The 26,093-nt window shown below is 37.1% G+C and overlaps 1 protein-coding gene across 6 annotated transcripts in view; it reads right to left on the reverse strand.

The window, feature by feature from the left end:
• The window catches only part of PCSK6 (proprotein convertase subtilisin/kexin type 6), a 248,155-nt gene that overhangs the window by 196,769 nt on the left and 25,293 nt on the right, over nucleotides 1–26,093 (reverse strand). For all 6 annotated transcript variants that reach the window (XM_020963650.2, XM_020963644.2, XM_078151174.1 and 3 more), the window contains exon 2: nucleotides 11,957–12,061. In XM_020963650.2, coding sequence (XP_020819309.1) covers nucleotides 11,957–12,061 — 105 coding nt within the window. The remainder of the gene's footprint in view (nucleotides 1–11,956; nucleotides 12,062–26,093) is intronic.

Below are 26,093 nucleotides of genomic sequence, written 5' to 3' on the forward strand. Positions count from 1 at the left end.
AGTGTCTTTGGAACTCAGGCTAAGCATCTAGATGCTTCTAGATGTTTCTGTTTGTGTATGACATTGTGTTGGTTGCCCTGGAACACTGGAAACCCCCTTATGAAATTTATAGCAACTCAAGAGTCTGATAAGCATTCACATCAAAAAATCAAGTGGATGAAGGAATGGATACTCTGTAGGGTTTGTCTATGTGTATCCGTGTATATGTACACACATACAGGTATATGTGTATGTAGATAAAAATATATATACATATTAATAACAGCAATGTGAGTAGACAGACACACATATATATGATATGTTGCTATTGTTAATTTTGTAATATGTGAAAGACAGAAAAGAGGAGAGGGAGAGAATGAGAGAGGAAAGGGGAGGAAGATAAAGACAGAGACAGAGACTGAGACTACAGGGGGATAATTAATTTGACCCAGAATTAAAAAGAAGTATGGCTGGATTGCCTTTGGAAAAGAGCAAAGGTCTTTTAAAGGTCCCAATCTTCTTGAAACAAAGGCCCCTTTTTTAATACCAATATTTTTTCATTATTGTATACCTAACCATGGAACCTTACACCTCCAGAGAAATGAAATGGAATATCACCCAGAAAGCAATGGAGAGGCACATGACGAGTACCAACAGGCTACAACAACATTACACACAAAGAATCATGAAAGAGAATAGAAATAAAAGTCAAGAAAGAATCACATGAATGAAAAAGATAGTTTATTATCATGGCAAAAGCAAGAGAAAACCAGTGCACAATGTTTATGCTTCAAGGTTATTTTCTTTTTTTTATTAATTTATTTTGTTTTATCAATAATCACTTCCGTAAGCTTTTGAGTTTTAAATTTTTCTCCTTTTCCCTCCTTAAGACGGGGCGCAGTCTGATATCGGCTATACATATACATTCCTATTAAACATATTTTAACATTAGTGATGTTGTAAGTAAGAATTAGAACCAATAGGAGGAACCACCAGAAAGAGGAAACAAAACACAACAGAAGAAAAAAACAGCAAATAGTATGCTTCGATCTGCATTCAAACTCCATAGTTCTTTCTTTGGATGTGTATAGCATTTTCCATCATGAGGCCTTTGGAGAGACCCTTGTATTGCTGAGAAGGGTTAAGTCTATCAACAATGTGGCTGTTATTGTGTACAACGTTCTCCTGGTTCTGCTCACTTCACTCAGCATCAGGCCATACAAGTCTTTCCAGGTTTTTCTGAAGTCTGCATGCTCATCATTTCTTATAGCACAATAATATTCCATTACATTCATATACCACAACTTGTTCAGCCATTCTCTAATTGATGGGCATCCTCTCAATTCCCAATTCTTTGCCACCACAAGAAGAGCTGCTATGAATATTTTTGTACATGTGGGTCCCTTTCCCATTTGTATGATCTCTTTGGGATACAGCCCTAGAAGTGCTATTGTTGGGTCAAAGGGTATGCACATTTTTATAGCCCTTTTGGCATAGTTCCAAATTGCTCTCCAACATGGTTGAATCATTTAAGAACTCCACCAACAATGCATTAGTGTTCCAATTTTCCCACATCTTCTCCAACATTTATCATTTTCCTGTTTTGTCATGTTGGTCAATCTGATAGGTGTTGTGTGGTACTTCAGAGTTGTTTTGATTTGCATTTCTCTAATCAATAGTGATTTAGAGGCATTCTTTCATATGCCTATAGATGCCTTTAATTTCTTCATCTGAGAACTACCTGTTCATATCCTTTGACCATTTATCAATTGGGGAATGACTTGTATTCCTATCAATTTGACTTAATTCTCTATATATTTTAGAAATGAGGCCCTTATCAAAGACATTGGTTGTAGAAATTATTTCCCAATTTTCTACTTTCCTTCTAATCTTGGTTGCATTGGCTTTGTTTGTGCAAAACCTTTTCAATCTAATATAATCAAAGTTATACATTTTGCATTTCATAATGTTCTCTATCTCTTGTTTGGTCATGAACTCTTCTGTTCTCCATAAATCTGATAGGTAAACTATTCATTGCTCTCCTGGTTTGCTTATAGTATCAGCCTTTTTATCTAAAGAACCCATTTTGACTTTAATTTGGTATATGGTGTGAGATTTTGGTCTATGCCTAGTTTCTGCCACACTCTTTTCCAGTTTTCCCAGCAGTTTTTGTCAAATAGTGAGTTCTTATCCCAGAAGCTGGGGTCTTTGGGTTTATCAAATAATAGATTATTATAGTCATTGACTACTGTGTCTTACATACTTACCCTCTTCCACTGATCCACCATTTTATTTCTTAGCCAGAAGCAAGCAGTTTTGATGATTGCTGCTTCATAATACAATTTAAGATCTGGAATGGCTAGGCCTCCTTCCCCTGCATTTCTTTTCATTAGTTCTCTTGATATTCTGGACCTTTTTGTTATTCCAAATGAATGTTGTTATTATTTTTTCTAACTTTATAAAATAATTTTTGGTAGTTTGATTGGTATGGCACTGAATAAATAAATTAGTTTAGGTTGAATTGTCATTTTTATTATATTAGCTAGGCCTACCCATGAGCAACTGATGTTTTTCCAATTATTTAGATCACCTCAGCTGAATCTTGAAGGAAGTTAAGGATTTCAATAAGTCGACATGTATAGAGAGTTTATTATGGGCTTGGGGGAAAGCCTGAAGAAAAGTATTGAGACAGGAATACGTAGGCTGAGAACAAAGTACAGCTAGCAGTTGTCCAGTTTGGTTTGAACACAGTGTGTAAAGGAGAATTATATGAAATAAGGTTAGAAAGGTGGATGGGTTCCAAATTTCAGAGTGCCTTAGGAGTTCATACTCCATCCTAGACAGGATGAGAAGCCACTCAAGATTGTTCAACAGGAAAATTGCATGTCCAGACCTGTACATTAAGACTACTTTGGCAGCTATGGGAAAGATGAATTTGGAGAGAGAATAGGTTAGAGGCAGGGAGACAAGTTAGGAGCTTATTACAATAGTTCAAACAAGAGTTAGTGAGGACTTGAATTTTGTGTGTGTTTATATGGGGAAAGAGGGAGAGGAAGAGTGTGAATGAAAACAGGATAGTTGCATCTAGTACATTTAGTGAGGATCTCCCTTCATGGGAGGCTTTATGAAAAGATATGGATAAACACACAAGGTAAGGAAACATGGAAGGGTTGAAATCCAAACCCATGAAATTATTCTTACCAGTGAAATTATGGATCCAAAGTGTAAAAGAAAAAAATCTAAATACTGCCTATGTCCAAACATAACATTTAAAAGTGAAAATGCAAATGCCTCGGGATTCCTGGGAGTTTCAAGTAACCACAGTAGCCACGGCTTTAAAGGTAATTCCAGTCTTACGTGCCTCACAGGCTTTTGAGAAGATGAAATGAGGTAAAGAAGTATGAAAGTATTTTAAGTATTAAAAAAAGGACAGAGTTACACAATATTATTAGAATTATTTTTATTGAAAGAAACCAGTATGCCAAGTCTCATTTTATGGTACCTGCCTCTGCTTATTGAAAAGGAAGACAAAAGGTAGAATGGAATACACTAGTCTTCCCCTCCTGTACCAAGGAGATACAGTTAGTAATCAGATAATCAGATTATTTCCTGTCATCAGTCTATAGCTGCCACCAAAATAAGATTTCTAAGAGGTCACATGGTATATTGGATAGAATTCCAATATGGAGTCAGGAAGATTGGGTTTGAATCCCACCTTTAACAATTATTAACCTTGATACTCTGTACAATTAATTTAATTTCTCCCAGCCTGTTTTCTCAGTGGTAAAATGCAGAGATAGTAACACCAGAAGTACCTGCCACATAAAATTGTTGTGAGGCTCAAATGTAAGGCTTTTTATACTCTCTAGGATAGAATATGAACTCCTATATAAAGCATTTTGCAAGAGCAAAAGTATATTATTCACGTCAGTTGTTATTATTTCAGATGTTGGTAATTAAGGTCAGACATTTAGCAATAACATCTAACTTGGTTTTTTTACATTTTGATTAAAACTGGTAACACCAACACTTAGTAAAATTCAGAACCCCACTGATTTGGATTTTCTAATAATTTACCAGGGCTGTAGTATATTTCTGAGGAACCTCCTAAGTTATAATTTGCTTTCAGCTTACATGTCAATGACTCTGTAATCTTAATTAATATGAGTATTCCCTCCAGTAGTGCTTATTACAATCTATATATGCCTTTTTCATCCATAGATTCTTCATAGAGTGTTTACCCAGTGTGTTCAAGGTTTTCTTTTGGGTCTTTTTAGATTTCATTAAGTATGAAGGGCTCACTAAAGCCATACATCTTATCCCTTGTATTAGTCATAGTAGTTCGCATCTTTCTCCAGTCATCTATTTCCTCAATTATATGACTTACTCAAACTTTTTGTGCAAAATCAATGCAAATATGCTACAATTCACTTGCGCCCACCATGTGTCTCTCCATCAACCTTTGGGTCATCTTATCAAACCATACAAATGAATACTAAGCAACAGCAGGCTCTGTGCTTCCCTTTCCCATCTCTGGTCCAATCCCGATATTCTACCTTTTGCTCTGGGAATAATAATCAAATCAATACTGTCATTACTACTGAGAAGGTTATGATAATACACTCCCCCATGGTTCCACTGCCAAGCTCTAGGACAGTTACCTATATCAAGGAGTTTTAACCATCTTTTGTGCCATGGTAGTTTGGAAAGGTGTGGTTGTCTTCTGAGAATAATTTTTTAAGTCCATAAAATAACATACATAGAATTATAAAGGAAACCACTTATTTTGAAATAGTTATGAAAACATTAATTTGAAGATCCTGGGTTAAGAATCCCTGGCCTGGACCAAAACTCTCTGCTCTGGCCACTATCCCTTTATATGTTGTAACAGGGAGATCCCTAATAAAATGGAAGGTTCTTGAGGGCACGGACTATCTTACTTTTGTCCTTGTATCTCAGTGCCTAATAAAGGGCCTGTCATATAAAAGATGCTTAATAAATGCTTTTCAAGTGATTAGTCACATTAATTTCTCAAAAATTTACGTGTTCCAGTATAGCATAATACCCTGTACCTATTAGGCACTTACTAAATTCTTGATGAATTGAATTCAAGATCACAACTATATAATATTACCAGAAGAACATGTGTGTTAAAAAGATAGGTTTTGCCTGAGGCAGCAGTTTGGAATTGTTAAAAGGACTGTGTAGTTTCCCAAACGCTCTCCAGACCATCTCCTTCCCCCTGCTCAACTCTGAGCTCAACTCAATGTCCATCTGCAGAATTTGTTCTAGAATTATATGCTAAAAGACTGCTCATCCAATTCCATGTCATAAAAAGGCTACATGGAATAATGGTATTAGGAGGAAGATCTGGGTTCAAGTTCAAATTCTGTCTCTGATGCAAGCTAGCTGTGTCATCCTAAGTGAGAGATTCAACCTCTGAGTGTTCCCATGCAATTGTCTGTGATTCTAAGCTGAGAAGGTGCTAACCTACATTGGTAGTGGGAGTTTCCTCACCTGGAGATTCTTTATACCAATAAAATCACAGGGCCAGTACCATCCCAATTTTTACTTTATCAGGACAATTGCTTATGAGTAATCAGATCTCATTGAGGAAGACCAGGAAGGCTTTAAGTACACATGATATATAAATATCCATAAAGAGAAAAAATGAAGTTTTTTATTCACTTTTTCATGGTCAAGTGCTCCAGTGGCAAATCTTTTTGAAATTACATTTGTGCATTTCCAATTATTTGATACACAAAAATACAATTCACATACAAACTTTCAGGAAAAAAAAAATCTGTTGCATTTTTAAAAGGGGGGCAACTTGCAGTATTGACTGTATGGCAAGGGAGAATCCTTGACTTAATTAAAAGAGTATTTTAAAGCATCATCTATTTTTTTATAACATGATAATAACAAATGCATCTTACCTAGTAATTAAAGTAGGTTCAGCAGGACTTCTACTTAGAAAAACTTGCTTATAAATTAATTCCAGGTTGTTGTATATATTTAGAAGTAATTAAAAAAATATATTTCTTAGTAATTCAGACATTTTACAATTTCTCACTATTTCTTCTACAAGCTAGTAGGAAATAGTAAGATTTTACTGGCTATATGAAAAGACATCTTGTTCTGAATCCTTTCTGTGGTTCAGGTGGAAAATCTTCTTGGGAGGTCACTATAGGACAAAGTGGGGCATGAGGAGGGGAAGAAAATGAGCAGGATTTAATTTGCTATCTATGCTTCATAGAAGCTCTTGCATTCTACATCACAGGCTCTATAAGGGTAGTTTTGGAAGGACCTGATTATAAAATGTGATGGCGCTCATTATTAAGCAAACACTGTGGTCATTATGATCACTTGCTATTTACTTTCATTTGCCAGAAAGTCTTGTTTGTCTATTTAGCAGCTCTAGCAAACAAAACTGTCAGATAAAATCCCAGCTGCAGGTAATGGAAAGATCTGCTTAAAGCTTTCCATCACTCCTGAAAAATGCAAGGCTGTCATTAAGCTCTTGGGGAAACTTTCCATACTGCAAAAATTAATGCCTACCTCAGGTCTTCAAACAGCTTGTCAGGGACTTTTGGAACTTCGACGCAGTGAAGTAAGGGTATAAACCCCTCCCCCAAGTGTTTTATCTTTTCCACCTACAAAATGCCAAGTGTTAATCAAGAGAACTCCTTTCTCTTTCAATTTTAAGTCCTTGAATGAGAGATGGGCACAAACAGCAAGCTGAGAAAGGGCTGGACCAAAGTCATCGGGTTAAAATGTCAGATTTGGATGACATAGGCAGCAATATCTTACCATCAGCCAGTTTGGAATGCAGTCAGAACAAGTAATTATTTATTTGTAAGTCTTTTCAACTATTGGCTGATCTGCAGCATCCACCCTTCTCCAGACTTCTGGCAAAAGTACAAGTTGAAAACAAATGCTTTCAGTTTGCTTAAATGACAGCCCTTGGAAAAGCTCAATGACTGATATTTCACACTGAGGGGAACCCTCAGTGGTTGGGCTGACTGAACAACCCAACACGAGCCTACATTCCAACAGTGGCTGACCATGTTCCCTGAGTCTTTTTTCAAACATGGTATACTGAACACTGGATACATGATAAAGGATGTAAGCTTCTCTCTGAAGAGTGCCTAGCAGAGTACTACGGCCTCTTCCTTCCTCAAAAAGTTAAATTCCTTTTGATTGGTTGAAGTGGAAAAAAGGGTCCTGCCCCATCCATTTTCACAATATGTACAACCTCTCAGCTTTTGTGTGTACAGAGAGAAGGGCAGACTATAAATTCCACCATTTACCAAAGTATTTTTATACCCTAGGGACAAAGGAGAAGGAAAAGACAAGACCATCTGCATCTGATTGAGCTTTATTCTTTATAAGTTCTATAACATTCATTTCTGGTTTGCTCATTCAAACTATGATGACTTTGCTTCCCAATGCTTCAGAATAATATTAAACCACAGCTTTCCTTTCATGAAGAATATTAATTACATAGTGCTCTGAATGCCAAGGTGTTGCAAAATACTTTGTAAATGCAGAAAATTACACTGATTGGCTACAGTAAAGGATAATGCTAAACATTTATATAAAATTCAACTAATTTTGCCAAATACTTGGCTTGAAAGGCTAGGTAAAGTAAATATTAGTAAGACTGACAGCTAATTGATTTGGTTTGCATTAAACTAGGCTAATTTAAACAGAGGTATTTCAGTTTCAATTCTGAATACATAATTGGTTCAGATGCCTTCTATGCCTTCCCTAGGGCTACAAATTTAATTAGAACAGTGAGAAACAATCAGCCAATCATGTCAAGTTTTTAGCTAGGCTGGAATGTTTGGACTGTTTGCCTTTTTTTCATCCTCCCCCTTTTTTTATTGGCAGGATGGCTTTGATGTCAACCCCATTCTGAAGGTTATTAAGAAGTACTATATGAAAGGAATTTCTATTTGAATTATGCAAAAGAATTACAGAAAGAATACATATGCTCACCCTCTTGGATTCCTTCAGCAGACAACTGGAAAGAATATGGGATTCAGAGTCAAAAGACCTTGATTTGAATCATGGTTTTTGCTACTTACTATCCATTTAACTTTGGGCAAGTCACAACTTTTCTAGGTTTCAGTTTCCTAATCTGTAAAATGGAAGAGGTTGGACTAGAAGATCTCTAGGCTTCCTTCCAGCCCTTTGCTCCTCTAGTCAAAGACAGAATAAAATAAAGTAGCTGAACATTCCTAAGAGTTTGAATCCACTTATGGGACACACTCCAGATAGTAGAGGCAGCTAGGTGGCACAGGGGATAAGCACTAGGCTTGAAAGCAGGAAGACTCATTTTTATGAGCTCAAATCTAGCCTCAGACACTGTGTGACTCTGAGCAAGTCACTTAACCTTGTTTGTCTAAGTTTCCTCATCTGTAAAATAAGCTGGAGAAGGAAATGGCAAAGCACTCCAGTATCTTTGCCAAGAAAACCCCTAATAGAGTCTACAAAAGTCAGACATGACTCAAAGGACTGAACAACACCACCTAGAAAGTGAACAAACATCCTAGAAATGCCATAAAGGTATATATCTCACTTGTAAACTTTCTGAGGTAAAGAGTTGTCCCCATAACCCCATCCCGTAGTATAGGGATCATTTAATTCATTGTAACGTATCCCTAGTGCCTAACACCTAGTAGGAATCTAATAAATGCTTGTTGACTGAGCATAGAGTACAATAAATACTTTTTTAGAGAAAGAATGGATGAATAAGGCAGAAAAACTTGGCATCTCAGTACCATTTTAAAGAAAAAAACTGGATGTTTAAAAAAAAAAGGGAAAGTGGGTGCCACTTAGCACCGACAGAACACAGATTAGAATCTGGAAGTCTCAAATTTCTAGGGATTCCTGGCTCTGTTTAAGTAACAACAGACTACTTAGAGGCCTCAAAGAATAAGAAACTATGCAGAAAAGTAACAGTACCCCCTCCCCTTTTTGTTTTCCTCTTCTCAAGGCATTCTCACCAAACAGCTTGGCTCTCAAGGCATTCTACCTGAGTGCTGACCATTCAATTTATGTTTGTGATTCTAATGCTGAGTAAGATGTTGTCTTCATAGTGGATCAATTGCTTGCTTATAGCCAAGGAAGGGAAAAAATAAAAAGAGAGATTAACTTTCTTCCCCAGCCAAGATTTTTTCTTTCAACTATGGTAGACCACTTGCAACCTCATCCCCTCCATTTCAGCACTACCACATAGCTCACATTTCCTCCGTGACTAGATTCTGTTTATTTTTTGCACATGGCTTCACATGAATTCAGACAAACTAATGCATGCACTCAAGTCTGCCTGCCCTCCTCCCACTCCCTGAGTCTTCAAAACACACGATTGACAGCCTTGCTTTACTTCCTACTGAAGACTACACTCTTTTTAGCATTTCAGTATTTTAGTAACCTTGCCACCCAAGTTCCATGCTGGGTACCCATCTAGAGATACATTCTTGTTCCACAGTTATCATAAACCAAAGAAAAAAATTAGAAGAAAAGCCTCTCTTCATTCTTCTTTGTATATTGAAATGTCTCTTTGATGACTAAGGTTCACAGTAAAAAAGAAAACAAAAATATTCAAGAAATGAGAAATTATTGCATATAAAAATGGTTGAAACATTACAAGTATCTTCCTCATAGAAGTGAGCCTCATTAAGGAGCCCCAATATCAGAACATCTACCTTTTCTAAAGACTGCCCTTCCTGCCTTTTTCAACCACTTCAGAAAATCAGGCACTTAAGATCTTTTACGTATCTATATAGGTATAGATGTATACGCATATATGTGTAAATGCATATACACATATGTGAATGTATGCATGTGTGTATATATGCACATGCACATACACTCATACATAGAGAAAGTAAAAAGTTACTCAATCTAAGCCAGGGGTTCTTAACTTTTTCTGGGTCACTGACCCCTTTGATAGTCTGGTGAAGCCTAGGGACACCTCAGTGTAGTGTTTTTAAATGCTAGATGCTGAGGATACAGAGACAAAAATTAAACAGTTCTTTACCCCCAAGGAGTTTCTACTTTATGGAGGGACACATCACATATTTAAATAACTATACATACAAGGTAAATTTTGGTGGGAGAGGCCAATTAGGAAAGTCTTCAGGTAGAAAATGTTACTTATGGATCATTATTTTTTTAAGCGAGGCAATCAGGGTTAAGTGACTTGCCCAAGGTCACACAGCTAGTACATGGTCTGAGGCCATATTTGAACTCAGGTCCTCCTGACTTCAGGGCCGGTGCTCTATCCACTGCGCCACCTAGCTGCCCCTACTTCCGAATCATTTTGAAGTAAATAAGGGAGTCTAAGAGAAATAGATACATGTGAAGTGGGAATTCATTCCAAACATGGAAGCAACCACTACAAAAGCATGGAGATAGAAAACTGAATCCTGTGTATAAGGAAAATTGAGAAGTCCAATTTGGCTGGAATAAAAATTGCTTATAGGGAAAAGCAGGTTCAGGACACATTAGAAAGAGTTTTAAAAACTAAACATATTTGATTTAAGCAATGAATTCCAATTCAGAGAGTAAAATCAACCCTTTTTTACATTAAAAATAAATTTATTAGGCCCCATCACCAAAGTAGCTATCCCACAAGAACCCATCAATTTAGAAAATACAAAATGACAAAAAAAAATTAGGAATTTTTATATTTTACTAATCACAACAGCATCTAGATAAAATTTTAAAATAGTCATACATGTGTGTTGAAGCTAAATAAAGATCAAAATGATAATGCTGGATGCACACATGAACTTATAGGGATCTATTTTCTAAAAGGTATAAGGAAAGAATAAACTTTACCCCCTATGTTTTTGAGTTCATCATTAACAGTTGCTACATTAAATATCATAAAATGGATATGCATATGGGTGGCAAAGTGAATAGAGTGCTAGACTTGAGTTAAAATCCTGCTGCTGAGAACTTACGAGCTATGTGACATTGGGTAAGTCATTTAACCTTTCTCAGCCTCAGTTTTCTCACTGGTAAAATGGGGATAATAAAAGCATTGATTTAGCAGGGCTGTTGTGAGGATCAAATGAGAAAATAATATGTAAAGTACAAAGCTTAATGTGCTATGTCAATGTTTATTATTGTTGTTATTCAGTTGTTTCACTCTTGTCAACTCTCCGTGTTCCCATTTGGAGTTTTCTTGGCAAAGATATAGCTGTTTGCTGTTTCCTTCTCCAGCTCATTTTACAGATGAGAAAACTGAGGCAAACAGGGTTAAGTGACTGTGCCAGGGTCACACAACTAGTAAGTGTTTGAGACCAAATTTGAACTCAGGAAGATGAGTCTTCCTGACTCTAGGCCCACCACTCTACCTATTGCACTTAGCTGCCCCAATGTTAGGTTACAAACTACAATAACAAGCATTTGTTAAGTACTTACTTATGTGCCAGGCACTGTAATAACTGCTGAGGAAACAAAAAAAAGCAAAAACATTCCCTGACCTCAAGAAGTTCACCTTCTAATTGGTAGTACAATATGCAAACAATTACATAGGAGTTAAGCCATTTAAGGAAAACTGAAGGTGATCTCAGAGGGAAGGTTATCTAATTTCTAATTCCAATATTGGAAAAACTACTCAAGCTTCCTATCCCTTCTATCTTTACAGACAGATTCAGATACTGAGTTTCTTACAATTTTTCTTTTGCGGTGGCGATTTCAAAACTACTTACAATACTAGTAAGTTAATTCTCACCTTAACAGTAATGTGTTTAGATTTCCAAGAAACGTTTTTAGTTTGTCTAGTTCTCATCTAGACAGATGGACACCAAATTAATTATTATTGGAAATGGGTCTAAAGAAAGTTACAGACTTCTCTCACAGCCATTTTTTGGAACTAATGTCATGAACCAAAGGAAAAAACAACAACACTATTTTGGATTTTAAATAGGAATTTCATCAGAGGACCAGAAATATTTACCTTTGGATCCATTCTGAGAAAGGTGTGGGTGCCTCTGCTACTGAAGGTTGATCTTTTGAATGTTTTGCTGTGATAAAAATGGTAGTAGTTCTCTAGGTTTCCAATCTGCAAAACAAGAAAAAGGATATTGTCATCACTGCAGTCTTGAAAATAGTTGGAAAAATCTACCAGTGCTTATTACAGCTTTGTACTTCTTCAAACTGAACCTTATTTTTGTTTCTCAAGAAAACTTTGCCTTTTTACATACTATTTTAAAATAATAATTTTTTTAAAGTTTTGATCTTAAATGCTCCCCAAAATGCATTTTAGATACAGAATACAGATGATTATCTATGAAACCATGAATTTCCACTTCATGCTGCTTGCTTATAAACACACACACACACACACACACACACACACACACACACACACAAACACACATATATATGTAGATAGTATATTCTCTACATTCCTTTCAAAAATATCCTGCTGGTCTGTGCTTCCTTGTAAACATCCTTCTAATCTCTTCTGTACATTTAAAAAAAAAGTTCCAATCGCCCTCTTATTTTTGGCATCACTATTGCTTGCTGCCATTAAAATATTAGAAACTCTTCTACTTCTATCTCCAGGATTTATTTGCTAATCACTTGTTAAAATGCCTGTTTTGCCTGGCACTGCTAGGTGTTCAAGGGTACAAAGATAAAAATAAAGCAGTTCCTGGCCTCAGGGAGATTATACTCTATTGTAAGAAAACAAAATGAACACAAATTTAAAAAATACATACAAATTAAGTGCAAAATCATTTCAGAGAGTGGAGCAGGCATTAATAATTGGGGATATCAGGAAAGGCCTGATTTTATAAGCCAATAGAGACCCTTGAAAAGGGGAGTGGTATGGTCAAACCTTTGCTTTGAAAATATCAGTTTGGCAGCTGTGTGAAGGAGGGATTGGGAAGGCAAGAGATTTGAAGTGGGAAGACAAACCAATTAAAAAGATACTGCAATAATTCCATAGAAATGTGATCAGGTGGTAGCTATCTAAATGGGAAGATGGAATGTTGTGAAGACAGAATCAATATGGCTTTCAGGCAAGGAGAGATGGTGTGAGGATGACCTGCGAAGTTGTAAACTTGGGTGACCACAGTGTCCACCTCAAAAATAGCGGTCGTAGTATCCTCAACAGAAATACGGAAATTAGAAAGAAGGGAAGGTATGAGAAGAAAGATCATGAATTTTGTTTGGGGCACAAAGAGTTTGAAATGACTACAGGATATACAGTTTAAAACGTCCAATTAGTAGTTGATGAAATAAGAGCCTAGAGTCAGTTGTATAGATCTAGAAGTCATCTACATAGAAATAATTGTTGAACTCATGAAAGTAGATGAAATTAACCAGGGATTAACATACAGACGAATTAAAATATCTTTTTAGATACATATTGATAACTCACATTCCTAAAAAAAAAAATATGTTCCACTGAATGTTGTGAGACAAAGTATAACTCTACCCCCCAAACTTTCACTAGTTAGTTGTGTTTTTCAGGCTCCAGTCTACTTAAAGGCTGACCTGAAATTCCTAAGTAGCCAAAATAACACAAAGTTCATTGGATTTGGAGTCAGAGAAACAAGTTCAAATTCTGCCTCATCACTTAGTATCTGTTTGACTTTGGGCAAGTCACTTAATATCTCTCTGACTCAGTTTCTTCATCTGTAAAACAAAGTTGTTTTGACCAGAGGATTTTTAAGGCTCAATCTATACTAAAATATCTTAAGAAGGAAAAATACTCCATCTTTTCCACCCCATTGGCAAAATTTCTAGCAATAAAATATTTGTACTTAGCTGAAATAATGAGTCCAATCAAACCACAAATAATTGCCTTCTTGGGAATTATTCATATTGTGGAAGGGCTAAATAATATCAAAATTCCTGGAGTTTCTCCCTTTTTCTGCTTAAATGCAGTTTCTCAGAACAAATTGCAGAATCATACATTCTGAGGGATGGAAGAAATCTTGAAACATAATCTAGTGCTACACACTCTCCTGTCTTCAGGCAGTACTACCACACTTAAGCCTCCCCCAAGAGATACACTTTTATTCTATTTTGAAATTTCTTCAAGGAAGGAAATTCTGCAACTTTTCTCCTTAACTCATTCCAATGTACAATAACCACTGACATCAGAACCTTTTAATATTTACCCTAAATCCATTGTGCTATAGCTTAAAGCCTTATTTTCATATTTTCATTGACTATAGAAACACCTAGTGCTGGTATTCTAAACTGTTGCAGTAGGTAAGTCATTTTTTCAGTCACATCCAACTCTTTGTGACCCTACTGGAGGTTTTCTTGGCAAAGATAATGGAGTGGTTTGCCATTTTCTTCTCCAGCTCATTTTACAGATGAGGAAACTGAGGCAAACAGGGTAAAGTGACTTGCCCAGGGTTACACAGCTAGTAAGTGTCTAAAGCTGGATTTGAACTCAGGTCTTCATGACTCCAGGGCCAGTACCCTATCCACTGTGCTACCTAGCTGCTCCAATTCTAAATTGGAGCACTTTATAAAAATGCTAAAATACTAAACAGGCCTTCAACAACCCTTTATTCAGGTTAAATAATTCTCAATTCCTAACATCTCATTTTCTAACCTACAAGCCCTCTTCTGAATCCTCTACGATCTTTTTTAGCTATGGAACTCAGAGCTGGTTATCATCCTTTGGTAAATACTCTTTTCTATGAGTATAGTTGATTATTCCCTCATCATATATGCTAGTGTTTTATTTATTCCTTCTAGTTTGGGGGTTTCTAGTTAATGCAGTCAGTTAGCTTATTAGCTGTTCTAACCCCTAGACCTTTTGCTGCCATACTTCCACATTATTTTTTCTTCCCTGTTTTATATTTGTGGACTTTATTTTTCTTCCCCCCAAGTACAGAACCCTGCACTTGTCTTTAACGAAGTGAAAAATTATGTCAAAAGCCTAGCTCATAAACTAAGTCAGGGCCGCTATTTATACATTGAAGGCATTAATGAAGTCTTAACTTGTGGCAATATTTAATTACCATGTTTACTTACAAGCTAGCACCATTCCTTGGAGGTGTTATGTTAACTTATCTGCTTGCTGTATATTGGTCTTAAACTGTAGCCATTCAATTTGATTACTATTTAGAGAAAAAGAAGGAACTAAAAGTAAAATAAATTCTCAATTTGCAAGAGTAAAAGGGCTGTCAATCTACGCATGCACACATCAAATGCTGGGGGCAGCTAAGCTTGCTCACCCTCTGAGTTGCAGCATACATGCAGGTATGTTCTAACTTGCTGACAATTGCTTTTTCTCTAACTTTTCAGCAGTTCACTAATCGCTCAAGCATTCTCTTTCCTGTTTCCTTCATGGCCATGTCAGTGCTTAATTGCTGTTCAACAACTCCAGAGCCAGCAGCAACAGATCTTCTTGAGCCATCAGTGGGTCGACCACAGAGCTGATGGATCCCCACGGAGCTGACCAAGCAGAGGAACACCTGTGTGTTGTAGCAACCAGCGCTCTACTTCTGTTTGGGAACCTGGTATCCAGCCCATCACGGTCATAGAGAGAGCCACTCCCAATGACTCTGAGCCCATGAGACTGCATAAAAGGAGTGCTAGCAGCCAAAGACACCAGCATTAGTATTTCCTACTACTACAAAGCCAGAGGAAAGTTTGGGGTGGAAAAGGGAATAAATCTGAAAATAACAGGAAGTTCTGTCTCCTAGATTCTGCTGTGCCTGGAGTTGGTTACCCTTGTTCTATAGGTCATGATGAAGGGGGCAGGAGTGAAGGAAAAACTTCCACTGTTGTGTTTTTCCCAGAACCTCCATTTTAGTGAAGGGCTCCAGCTAGCTATCCCTAATTCTCTGGATTTAACTACCATATCTCAGCTACCTCCTGACTCTGTTCCTGTTGGCCCCTTCCCCCACTACTGAGTTTCTCCCCAGAATGGAGAAAGGGCCTCAGACCACCACCTCTCTCTCTCTCTCTCTCTCTCTCTCTCTCTCTCTCTCTCTCTCTCTCTGTGTAGTGTGTGTGTGTCTCTCTCTCTGTCTCTCTCAACTTACCCTCCATGATTCTATGCCCAAGTCCAGGTGCCTCCTTCTTGACTCCACTTTTCAACTCTCCTTTTATGTGTTATCTTCCCTCATTAGAATATAAGCTCTTTGAGGACAGCGATGCCTTTATTTTTTTTATTTAAAAAAAATTTTTTTTTAGGATAGGCAATGGGGTTAAGTGACTTGCCCAGGGTCACACAGCTGGTGTTATGTGTCTGAGGCTGGATTTGAACTCAGGTTCTCCTGAATCCAAGGCCGATGCTCTATCCACTGCACCACCTAGCTGCCCAGATGCCTTTATTTTTGCTTGCATTTGTATCCTCAGAGTTTGGCACATAGTAAGCACCTGATAAATGGTTGTAGACTGATGCCCCATCATCTATTCCCATCAATAACTGCTACCACTCCTCACCCTCACTTCAGGGCAGCTAGGTGGCAAAGTACCAGGTCTGGAGCCAGGAAGTTCAAAACTGGCCTCAGACATTTATTAGCTGTGTGACCCTGGGCAGGTCATTTAACCCTGTTTGCCTCAGTTTCCTCATTTATAAATTAAGCTGGAGAAGGAAATTGCAAACTTCCAGTAGCATTGCCAAGAAAACCCCAAACTGGTCACAAAGAGTCTGAAATAACTGAACAATAACAATAACAACCGTGACTTCGTGATCAGAGTCAAGTGGCCAGTGTGCAATTTCAAATCTTCCGCAGAAGGATGTAAGTTGAAAGTGCCCGAGTCACAAATGGTGACTGACCATTGAACTAAAAGTAGGAGTCCAGATTTGCTAAGCTTTGTTTTTGTAAAGAAGTGTTTATATGAATCTATGAGTATAAAGATGTAAATTTAGAGGAAATTGCAACTATTTCAAAATAAAATGTCAGCGTCATCTTATTTTTTTTTTGAATCATGCTTCAGTTTTTACTGTTGGTTTTGTTTTATCTTATTTTTTGCCTGACTCACTTGCTATGCCATAATCTCGGACTCAGTGGTGTTCCTATATTAGTCCTATGCTGCCAAATAACAGGAACACCAATTTTGAGTTCAAATACACCAGAGGAAATCTAATCTAACTCCAAGGTTTTCGTCCTAGGTACAGGTTATAAAGGGAATACAGGGGGCGGGGAAAGGAGGAGTGAAGAGGATTCACAGTAATATCGAATTATAGAACCGGAAGGATACTTAGAAATTATTGAATTCAACCCCCACCCTTGAAGTAGGGGAAAACAGGAGCTCAGTGAGGTGATATGACCTGCCTATGGCCACCAAGTCAGGTATCCACAGATATGTTTCTGTCGCATCAAGCATTCTGTACCAAAAAACATGGTCAGCCCTAAAAAGGGGATCTTAGCTAAAGCAAATGGCTGTCTTATGGTATTTACTTGGCATCCTCTAGAGCAGAGGCATCAAACTCACTGCCACTGGCCATAAAACTCCTGCCTGTGGGCAAGCCAGATAAAAATGTGATTGGGAAATGTTTAGCAAAATAAATAAAAATACAATACAACATAGATAATGTCAATTTGTGGTTTTCTAAGTCAATGTGCAACCAGCATATTTCTATTTGAGTCTGAAGTCACAGCCTAGAATCTTATTTTTTCAATCTCTCTTTACCTTGTTGAAATTCAAACAAGATTACAGAAACATCAACAGTCTAGTCTAGCTGTCACTCACACAGAATGAATTCAGTGAACTTGAAAAGCAAGACATACATTTGATGGCCACACTGTTGCAAGGTATTGTTACACGAATTTTTTTTTTCCTTTTATTCCTCCTGAAAATTTTCATTAACTGAAAGTCTGTCTTAATATTAACCTCATCTGACCAAAACATGTCCCATGGGATGTGAAAATTTACTCAGAGCCTTAAGCATTCCTTAGATAAGAAGCCAGGGGAAGAATCTCAGCTGTTCCTGACTCCATGACAACATGTAAATCCTCCTCCCTCAATGGGTCTATTTGTAAGTCCTCTAAATGTAGTTTAATCTGTAACCTGATTTAGTTTACCTATAGAGTCTGTTTGATGAAATTTGTTTCCTTAGGGGATGTATAAGATTGATTCTGTTTAACTAAGTTTGTCCAACTTTTATGACATTGAAGGAAGTATGGGCTTATCGATCTATCTTCTATTTAACTTTTCCGACTTAAGAGGAATGTACAAGATTGCAATAGGTAAATGAATTATTTCTCTGTCACTCTGATGTAATTTTGCCTATAAGAAGCCTTGTCAGGGGGCAGCTAGGTGGCGCAGCCGATAGAGCACCGGCCCTGAAGTCAGGAGTACCTGAGTTCAAATCCAGCCTCAGACCAAACACTTGACACTTACTAGCTGTGTGACCCAGGGCAAGTCACTTAACCCCAACTGCCTAAAAAAGAAGAAGAAGAAGAAGAAGAAGAAGAAGAAGCCTTGTCAGGATTCTTGTGACTGTTCAGGTTATCTCCAAGGCCTGAACAAGCATATCATTATGACTAAGCATGATAATAAAACTTATGCTTTTACCTCCACAATTTTTGTGTTGTGGTAAATTTTATATATATACACATACATATGTATATATGTATATTCACGCACATATATTACATATATGTATATATGTATGTATATATTTGGCAGCAGTTATCTACCATGTGAACTTAGAGAAGAGATATTTCTCCCAAAATAGTGTAGACTAAGTGAAGGGGAGGGAGAACTCATTCAAACCACTCATTGCAAAGATGAAACAAAGGAAGCCCATGGTTCTCTTGACTCCAGATCTAATTCTCTGTCCACTATACACTCACCATAGCCATTCCCCTTGGACATCAGTAGATACATAGAGAGAAAAATAGCCAAATCTAGAATTGTTCCTATTCATTTAAGATATCAGTAAAGCTTTTTCTTTGTAAATATTCAAGGACAGTTGAATATTCAACGAGTGCTGGCATATAGTAATATTCATGATGTTAGCTAACATTTATATAGAGTATAAAGGTTTGCAAAAAGGCTTTATACACAACTCACTTTATCCTCCATTTAAAAACACTTCTTATGTAAGGAGATTAAAAAAGAGCAAAAACATATTGAGACCAGATATATTTTTAAAAATCAAAATGTAGGGTTTTTTAAAAAAATGCTCTTTATAAAAAATACTGTTTCTTCAAATGAATATTTTTGTTGTAATTAAATCAGTTTCCCCATATGAACCAGCTGCTTTGTGCCATTTCACGACTGCTATATTTTTCCTGCAACAATATAGTACATTTCTGCTATGAGAGTGTTCATACTACACTGTTTAATTATACTTTAGAAAATGGTGTCCTAGCTTCAGACAGTAACTAGTCTGCTTTCCTAACAGGGAATAATAATTTTTACCTATGATTATCCCTCTGAGATGGCTAGCCCCCCTCTTTCCCTTTCCTGGGAATGGAATATCTTTTTTTTTTAATTGTACAACTCCAAAGATTATTTGAGGTAAGTTACTATTCAGTTTTACCTTGCCAAAAGCCTAGTGTTGGATCTTAGAAGTATAAGATATTTAATGCCTTCCACCTCAAGATCATTCGACCTCTTCCCTATAAGGAATACAAAAGAAATAATGTCATACCTGTAAATTAAATCACTGCCTTTAATCTGAACTTGCTACTATAAAACTACAATAGCAACATCAAGAATATTAAAATCGTGGCCAATCTTAAGATATTGGTTAAATATGTTGGGCCCCACTTTGTTAGGGAACGTAGTAGTAGATTATAATTAAACCTCTCAGCTGATAAAAATTAATTGTAAAAGAATTCTCACTAAAACTTCTTGGCAAAGAACATAAGAAGACAAGGGATCAAAGCACATACAAAGAAAAAAATCTAGATTTTCTTTTTGACAGGACAGTATTAAACAACTTGCATGTTGTGATTAGTCATGACAACAAAATCAGATGAACAAACAATTAATGAGCACTGACTTTGTAGAGATATCTAGATTCAGTGCTGGGGGGTAAGCTGGGTAGAGGAGTAGGGTGGTTTACAAAGAGATAAGATAGTTATAATTGGGGGTGTGAAATACACCTGAAAATTAAACAATATAAAATTAAAGAACAAAGATTTCATAGAGCTATGACTTCAATAAAGGGAGAGATCATTATGGGTAGAAGTGTTTAGAGAAGGCTTTGATAGATTTCAGGTATGCCTTAAAAGATAGGATGTCTGTGGTTGAGAATATAAGATAGGTAAGATTTCACTTGGAGCAATCAGTTTTAGCAAAGGAATGGAAGTGAGAAAGTGCAAGTAAACCAGGGATGATGAAAAAACCGGTGCCTGCTAGAGAAGACATGCACAAATAAGTAGCGGAGGTTGGAAATAGAGGCTGGGTCCAGATCATGGAGGACCTGAAATAAATACCTAGGAGTTTGGTTTTCTATCATATAGGCAATATGTACTAATGGAAGAATTTTGAACACCAGAATCATATAATAAAAGCTCCACACCAGCATCTCAGTCAGATCCCATTTTGTAATCCTGGGTTAAAACAAAGCCAGATGATCATGAGCATTAAGTGAACATCCCACAACCTGCCTGGAAACCAGTTTTGTAGAATTTTCCCCTCTACGGATATAGAAACTGAGGACAAGTGAAATAATTTGCCTAAGGTCACAAGTGACGAAGACAACATAGAATTCTCCATTAAAAGTACCTCGCTATCCCGTGGAAATATTTCATTCTTTAGTCTTGAAGCTCTCCTGTGATGCCCCTCGCCCACCATAAAATGTACCTCTGGGTGTGCATATCCTCACACACACACATAATCAAGAGAATATCTTCATCAAAGACCACTGGCTGAAAAGGTGTTAAGCCAAATGCGATCATGGAAAAGCCATGATGAGTATGAGAGAGAGAGAGAGAGAGAGAGAGAGAGAGAGAGAGAGAGAGAGAGAGAGAGAGAGAGAGAGAGAGAGAGAAAAGAAACTTCAACTCTCATTATTTTTTTTCTTTTTAAAGAGCAAGGAGGGAAAGCCTCAAATTCCCTCCTTTTATGAAACAAGGTGCATTTGCACTGAGTTGTGCTGGGAGACATTAGTAGCAAAGGCTTATAGATACCTTGAATGGTTTTAGCTCACCTTGCTGTCATAATTTTCTAAAGACCTAGAGGGACAAGGGTGGAGGATGGGAAGGAAAACGTTGTCTTGTTCACCCAAGCTTCATTTGCATCATATGGCAAACTCAGTGAGGATGCCAACACTTGCTTCCTTCAATATTTCGGGATCTATGATTTCATCAGTGTACTCCTTCCTCTGATATAATTCATGTGATGTGAATTCAAACACATGTTCAACTTCATAAGCCCAAGAGTAAGCAATACTCTTGGAGAAGAAGAGGTTGTGTTGCAAAGTGCATATTTCGGCACACAAAATGACACACTTGTCTCTCCCTATGCCATTAAATCCTTCCTTCGAGAATAGTCAAGCAGTCAAAAAGTGTCACAATTCAAGGTCTCAGAAAGAATGGATTGTAGATGTATGTTCTGACGTTGCAAAAATGCTATTCACTTTATCACTCATGATGACTCCCCCTGGCTGCAAAACAGATGTTCAGAGATACAACTTGCTGAGCAGCTGCACTGTGTTCTGCACTGTTTGCATTCAAGGGGCTATGCTTCCTCAAGGTCATCATCTGGACATGACTTGCTGTGAAGAGACTTCCTAGAGGTCCAGGATTTTAAGTGCAGTTATGTAACATTATTGATCACAGTCTGTTTGCTTAAAAACAACAACAACAACAACAACAAAAAACACCCAACTAATTAGAGCTTATAAAAACACACACCAAATTAATTCCGGCTCACCCTGGCGACTTCAGTCTGGAGAAAGTTATAAATAAGAAGGGAGACAGGGTCTATATTTAGCTAGCATTTGGGCTCCCAGCATTTAAAGTTAAGGAAGTAGGGGTGGGGGAGGCAGTTTTTTATGCATTTAAAAAGTAAACTGCTTCCTATTTCAGACAAATATATAAACAGTAGCATTATACTATTAAAATAATCACAACTTAGGGAGATCTCTTACAACCCAGCACTTATATTGCACAACTCTCCCCAGCTCCCCAAATGGTCCCATTACAGTCCATATCTCTTCACAGTACACAACAGAGTTGTTCAACCTCTTATAAACAACAAAATCATTTAACTTCAACTACTGAATTGTCTCTAAACCACCATGACTTCTGTATTCAGATTAGAAGGGTTGATGTGTGGTGATTTGGCCACAGCATAGAATTCTAGCTAGGACACAAGTCAGAAATTCTGAATATCAAATCTCAGTGATTTCAACATCTCACTTTGAATAAAACTTTTCTAAGTCTTTCTGGAGAAGGGTTTTCTCTGGGACACTTAAAATTACTCTTTCCAATTGTTTCCTAAATTCAATCTCCTTAATACTACCTGTATGACCTTGGGCAAATTACTTAACTTGGCTGAGCCTCAGTTTCCTCATTTGTAAAATGAAGGGGTTAGATTAGATGACCGCTAAGGTCCTTTCCATATCTAAATCTGTGAGTTCCAGCACAACATGCATTTAAAATTTTTTTAATTAAAAAAAAAGAAAAAATCATTAAATTATTAAAGTTAATCTAAGAATTAAAGATAAAATATTTCTTCAACACTAATAATCACTCATTTGGAATTTCCCCCATAATTCTATATCTAAGTGAGAAATTTGGGACCACCACCTCCTTCTAGGGTTGATGAAGAGTGTGTGTTTGTGTGGGGGAGGGGAGACAGTGTATGTCTGTGTGTGCTGGGCACAAAGAAGGCCAACTTTATATGAAGGGCAGCAAACAGTGAACTCCTAGAGGGTAAGTTGGCATGGTTCCAAGTTGTTCTCATCCTATCACTCAAAACCCAACACTGTGTAATTAAGCTCTTCAAAAATGCATCTGGCCTGATTAACAATGGGAAGTATGCATTTAAAGGGAGGGATGCTCTCTTCTGGGGTTGTTTGTCAAGTGCAGCTGGTTCCACAAGCCAACGGATCTGTGCAACATACCTACGATGCCAATTTGGTTCTCCTATGGCATACTTACTCTGCCCGGACACCTGGCCCAGATTCTTAAACCTCTTAGCAGAATAAGAGGCCACATGGTATATTGTAAAGAGCACTGGCTCCGGGTTCAAATCTCACCTGCCCTACTTACTACCTGTGTCATTTTAGTCAAGACACTACTATAGGATCTTGTGTAAGTCACTTAACTACCCTGTGTCTCAGTTTCCTCATCTGTAAAATGAAGGGGTTGACTAGGTGGCCTGCCTCTGGGGTCCTTTTTAGCTTTAGCTCGGTGATGCTCTTCATTTTCTCTATAGAGCACTGGAAAAGGTAGGAAAAGAGGCTTCTTCACACTGAAAATTCTCAGGACTGCTGAACAAATGTTCCCTTTTGACCAGGATCAGTAGCGACTCCAAGTCTGTCCTAACAAAGAGCTTCGTCAGTTCACAAGTTTTTTTAAAAGAGCTATTAATGGGTGTATAGATATGTACACTGAGTGATTCGTTAGCCCAATTAAGGTGTGATAAGGTTACAAAAGCTTTGTAATGGATCCATTTGGTTGTTTCAGGCAGTTCTCACAGGTTTTGAAGTTTATGGTACTTCATTCAGAAGAAAGGGGACATAATTGCAGTTAAAACATCATATAGAAAAAGTCCACTAAGTTGACATATTGGAGACTAGAGGGTTCCTGGGAGTCTCTTGTTCCTAGTGGTTAAAAAAGAGCATATACTGAAGTAGTCTATGGCAGGGATTGGGCATGGGGGGGAGGGGCAGTGCATTCCATGTTGCTAAAATAAAACAAACTCCTTCCAACCTATTAAAATGCTTTGTTGCAGGTTACATAGAGAAGTTCCTTGAATTAGATAAAAATAATGAACACAGAGTTGGGTGAAAGAAGTCAGGTACTGAAAAAGAGAAGAGAAGACAGAGAAAGATGGAGAGAGATGGAGATGGAGATAGGGAGATGAAGGGATTCGAGATGCCAGGAGCACTCAAGGATAAGCCAACAGAATAGAGCCAAGGATGAGAGGGAATAAAAAAAGAAAATATGAGAGGGCAGTGCAGTGTGAAGGAAACAATGGATGTGGAGCCAGAGAACTAGAGTCAGGATCCCAGCTCCAGTACTTTACTTATGTGACTTCAGGTGAGTCACCCCTTCTCTCAGTTTCTTCATCTGTAAAATGATGGCTAGATTAAGATAACCTATAAAGTCCCTTCTAACTCTATATATCCAATGGCATGTAACAACACTGCTTTGCTTGAAGGTCGTATATGCTTAAGAACTGAGACAGGCTAAATGTTTCTACTAATTCCATTAAAATGCTTCTTAATAAGATCAAACACTTTAATTGAAGTTAAAAAAAGGGTGAAAAATCAGTAAATTCTGAGAAAACAAAGTTTTTGTGTTTCTATGATATCAACTTAACATTTTCCTAATCTTAAATAAGTTGTTTTGGTGGCATGTAGATACAGAGTAAAGGAACTGGCTCATTAGAGGCACATATTTAATTTCCAGTACTTATAGGTGTCCAGCCTACAGAAAAAAAATTGTCAAGTGTCTTGTGTAACCTACTGCTTCTAGTCTATTGTTCATTCAGAAGGAAATAATTTATTTCCCTAGTGATGCTTATTCCAACTTAAATTCAGAATTGATGTCTTTAAAAGTTAAACATCTAAATAGTTAGAATGTTATAAATATGTAAAATACTGTAATAGTTGAGGCTATGAAGTTCTTCTATCTAGTACTTAAAGTTACCAGATCCTTTTGAATGTGCTCCAAACCATGCTGAATTGTGAGGGGTTACTAGGCTCACATTTATATGGCACTCATTCTCCAGTCGATAAATGGTCAAAGAATATGAATAGGCGGTTTTCAAAGAAAGATATCAAAACTATCAATAGCCATATCAAAAAATTCTCTAAGTCACTAATGATTAGAGACATGCAAATTAACACAACTCTGAGATACCACCTCATACTCATTGGATTGGCCAGGATGACAAAAAAAGGAAATGGCAAATGCTAGAGAAGATACAGAAAAATAGGTATACTGGTACACTATTGGCAAAGCTGTGAATTAGTCTAACCATTCTGGAAAGGATTTGGAACCACACCCGAAAATCTATTCAACTGTGCATACCTTTTGACCTACTGATACCATTACTAGGTCTGTACCCTAGAGAGATTAAAAAAAGAGGAAAAGAACCCATGCACACAAAAATATTTATAGTAATTCTTTTTGTGGTGGCAAAGAGTAAGGGAAACTGGGGGGATGTCCATAAACTGGGGAATGGCTACACAACTTATAATATATGAATGTGATGGAATACTATTGTTCAGTAAGAAATAACGAAAGGTATGGTTTCTGATAAATCTGGGAAGGCTTCTATGAACTGATTCAAAATGAAGTAACTAGAACTAGGAGAACAATTTATACAGTAACAGCAATATTTGTAAACGTAATCAACTTGAAAGATGGAACGCTGATCATCACAATGACTCATCACAGTTCTTAAGGACTCATGATGAAACATGCCATCTGCTTCAAGATGGAGAACCAATGGACTCACCCACTGAAGCATACTTTCTTTTCTTTTTCTTTCTTTCCTTCCTTCTTTCTTCCTTTCTTCCTTCCTTATATTCGAAATTTATTTTGTATGACTCTCCATATACACACACACACACACACAGACACACACACACACACATTTGTAATGGATGCTATTTTTCTTGCCTTGTCAATGGGGGAGGAGGGAGAGGAGGAGGAGGAAGAGAATTTGGAACTGAAAATTGAACTAAAAAACACATATATGGTGTTTTAAGTAAATTGAAAATTTAGAAGGTTTTCAATTCTTTTCATAGGAACATTTTAGATTAGGTTTGAAACAAAGAAATAAAAGAAGTGTTGGGTAGTTATCTCAAAGGAATTTTAGAATATTTTCAAAGAAACAGTCCTTCAGTTTTTAAACTTTTAAAATAATCAATTTCTTCTCTATTTTCCATCCCCTACCCTGATGTTTTTTCCTGAAAATGAATGCCATAATTAATTATTAGAAATCCTGTTAACTAGGAACATGCTATTAAT

This window comes from Phascolarctos cinereus, unplaced genomic scaffold (assembly GCF_003287225.1).
Source record: "Phascolarctos cinereus isolate Bilbo 61053 unplaced genomic scaffold, phaCin_HiC Scaffold_3;HRSCAF=262, whole genome shotgun sequence".
Taxonomy (NCBI): Eukaryota; Metazoa; Chordata; class Mammalia; order Diprotodontia; family Phascolarctidae; genus Phascolarctos; species Phascolarctos cinereus.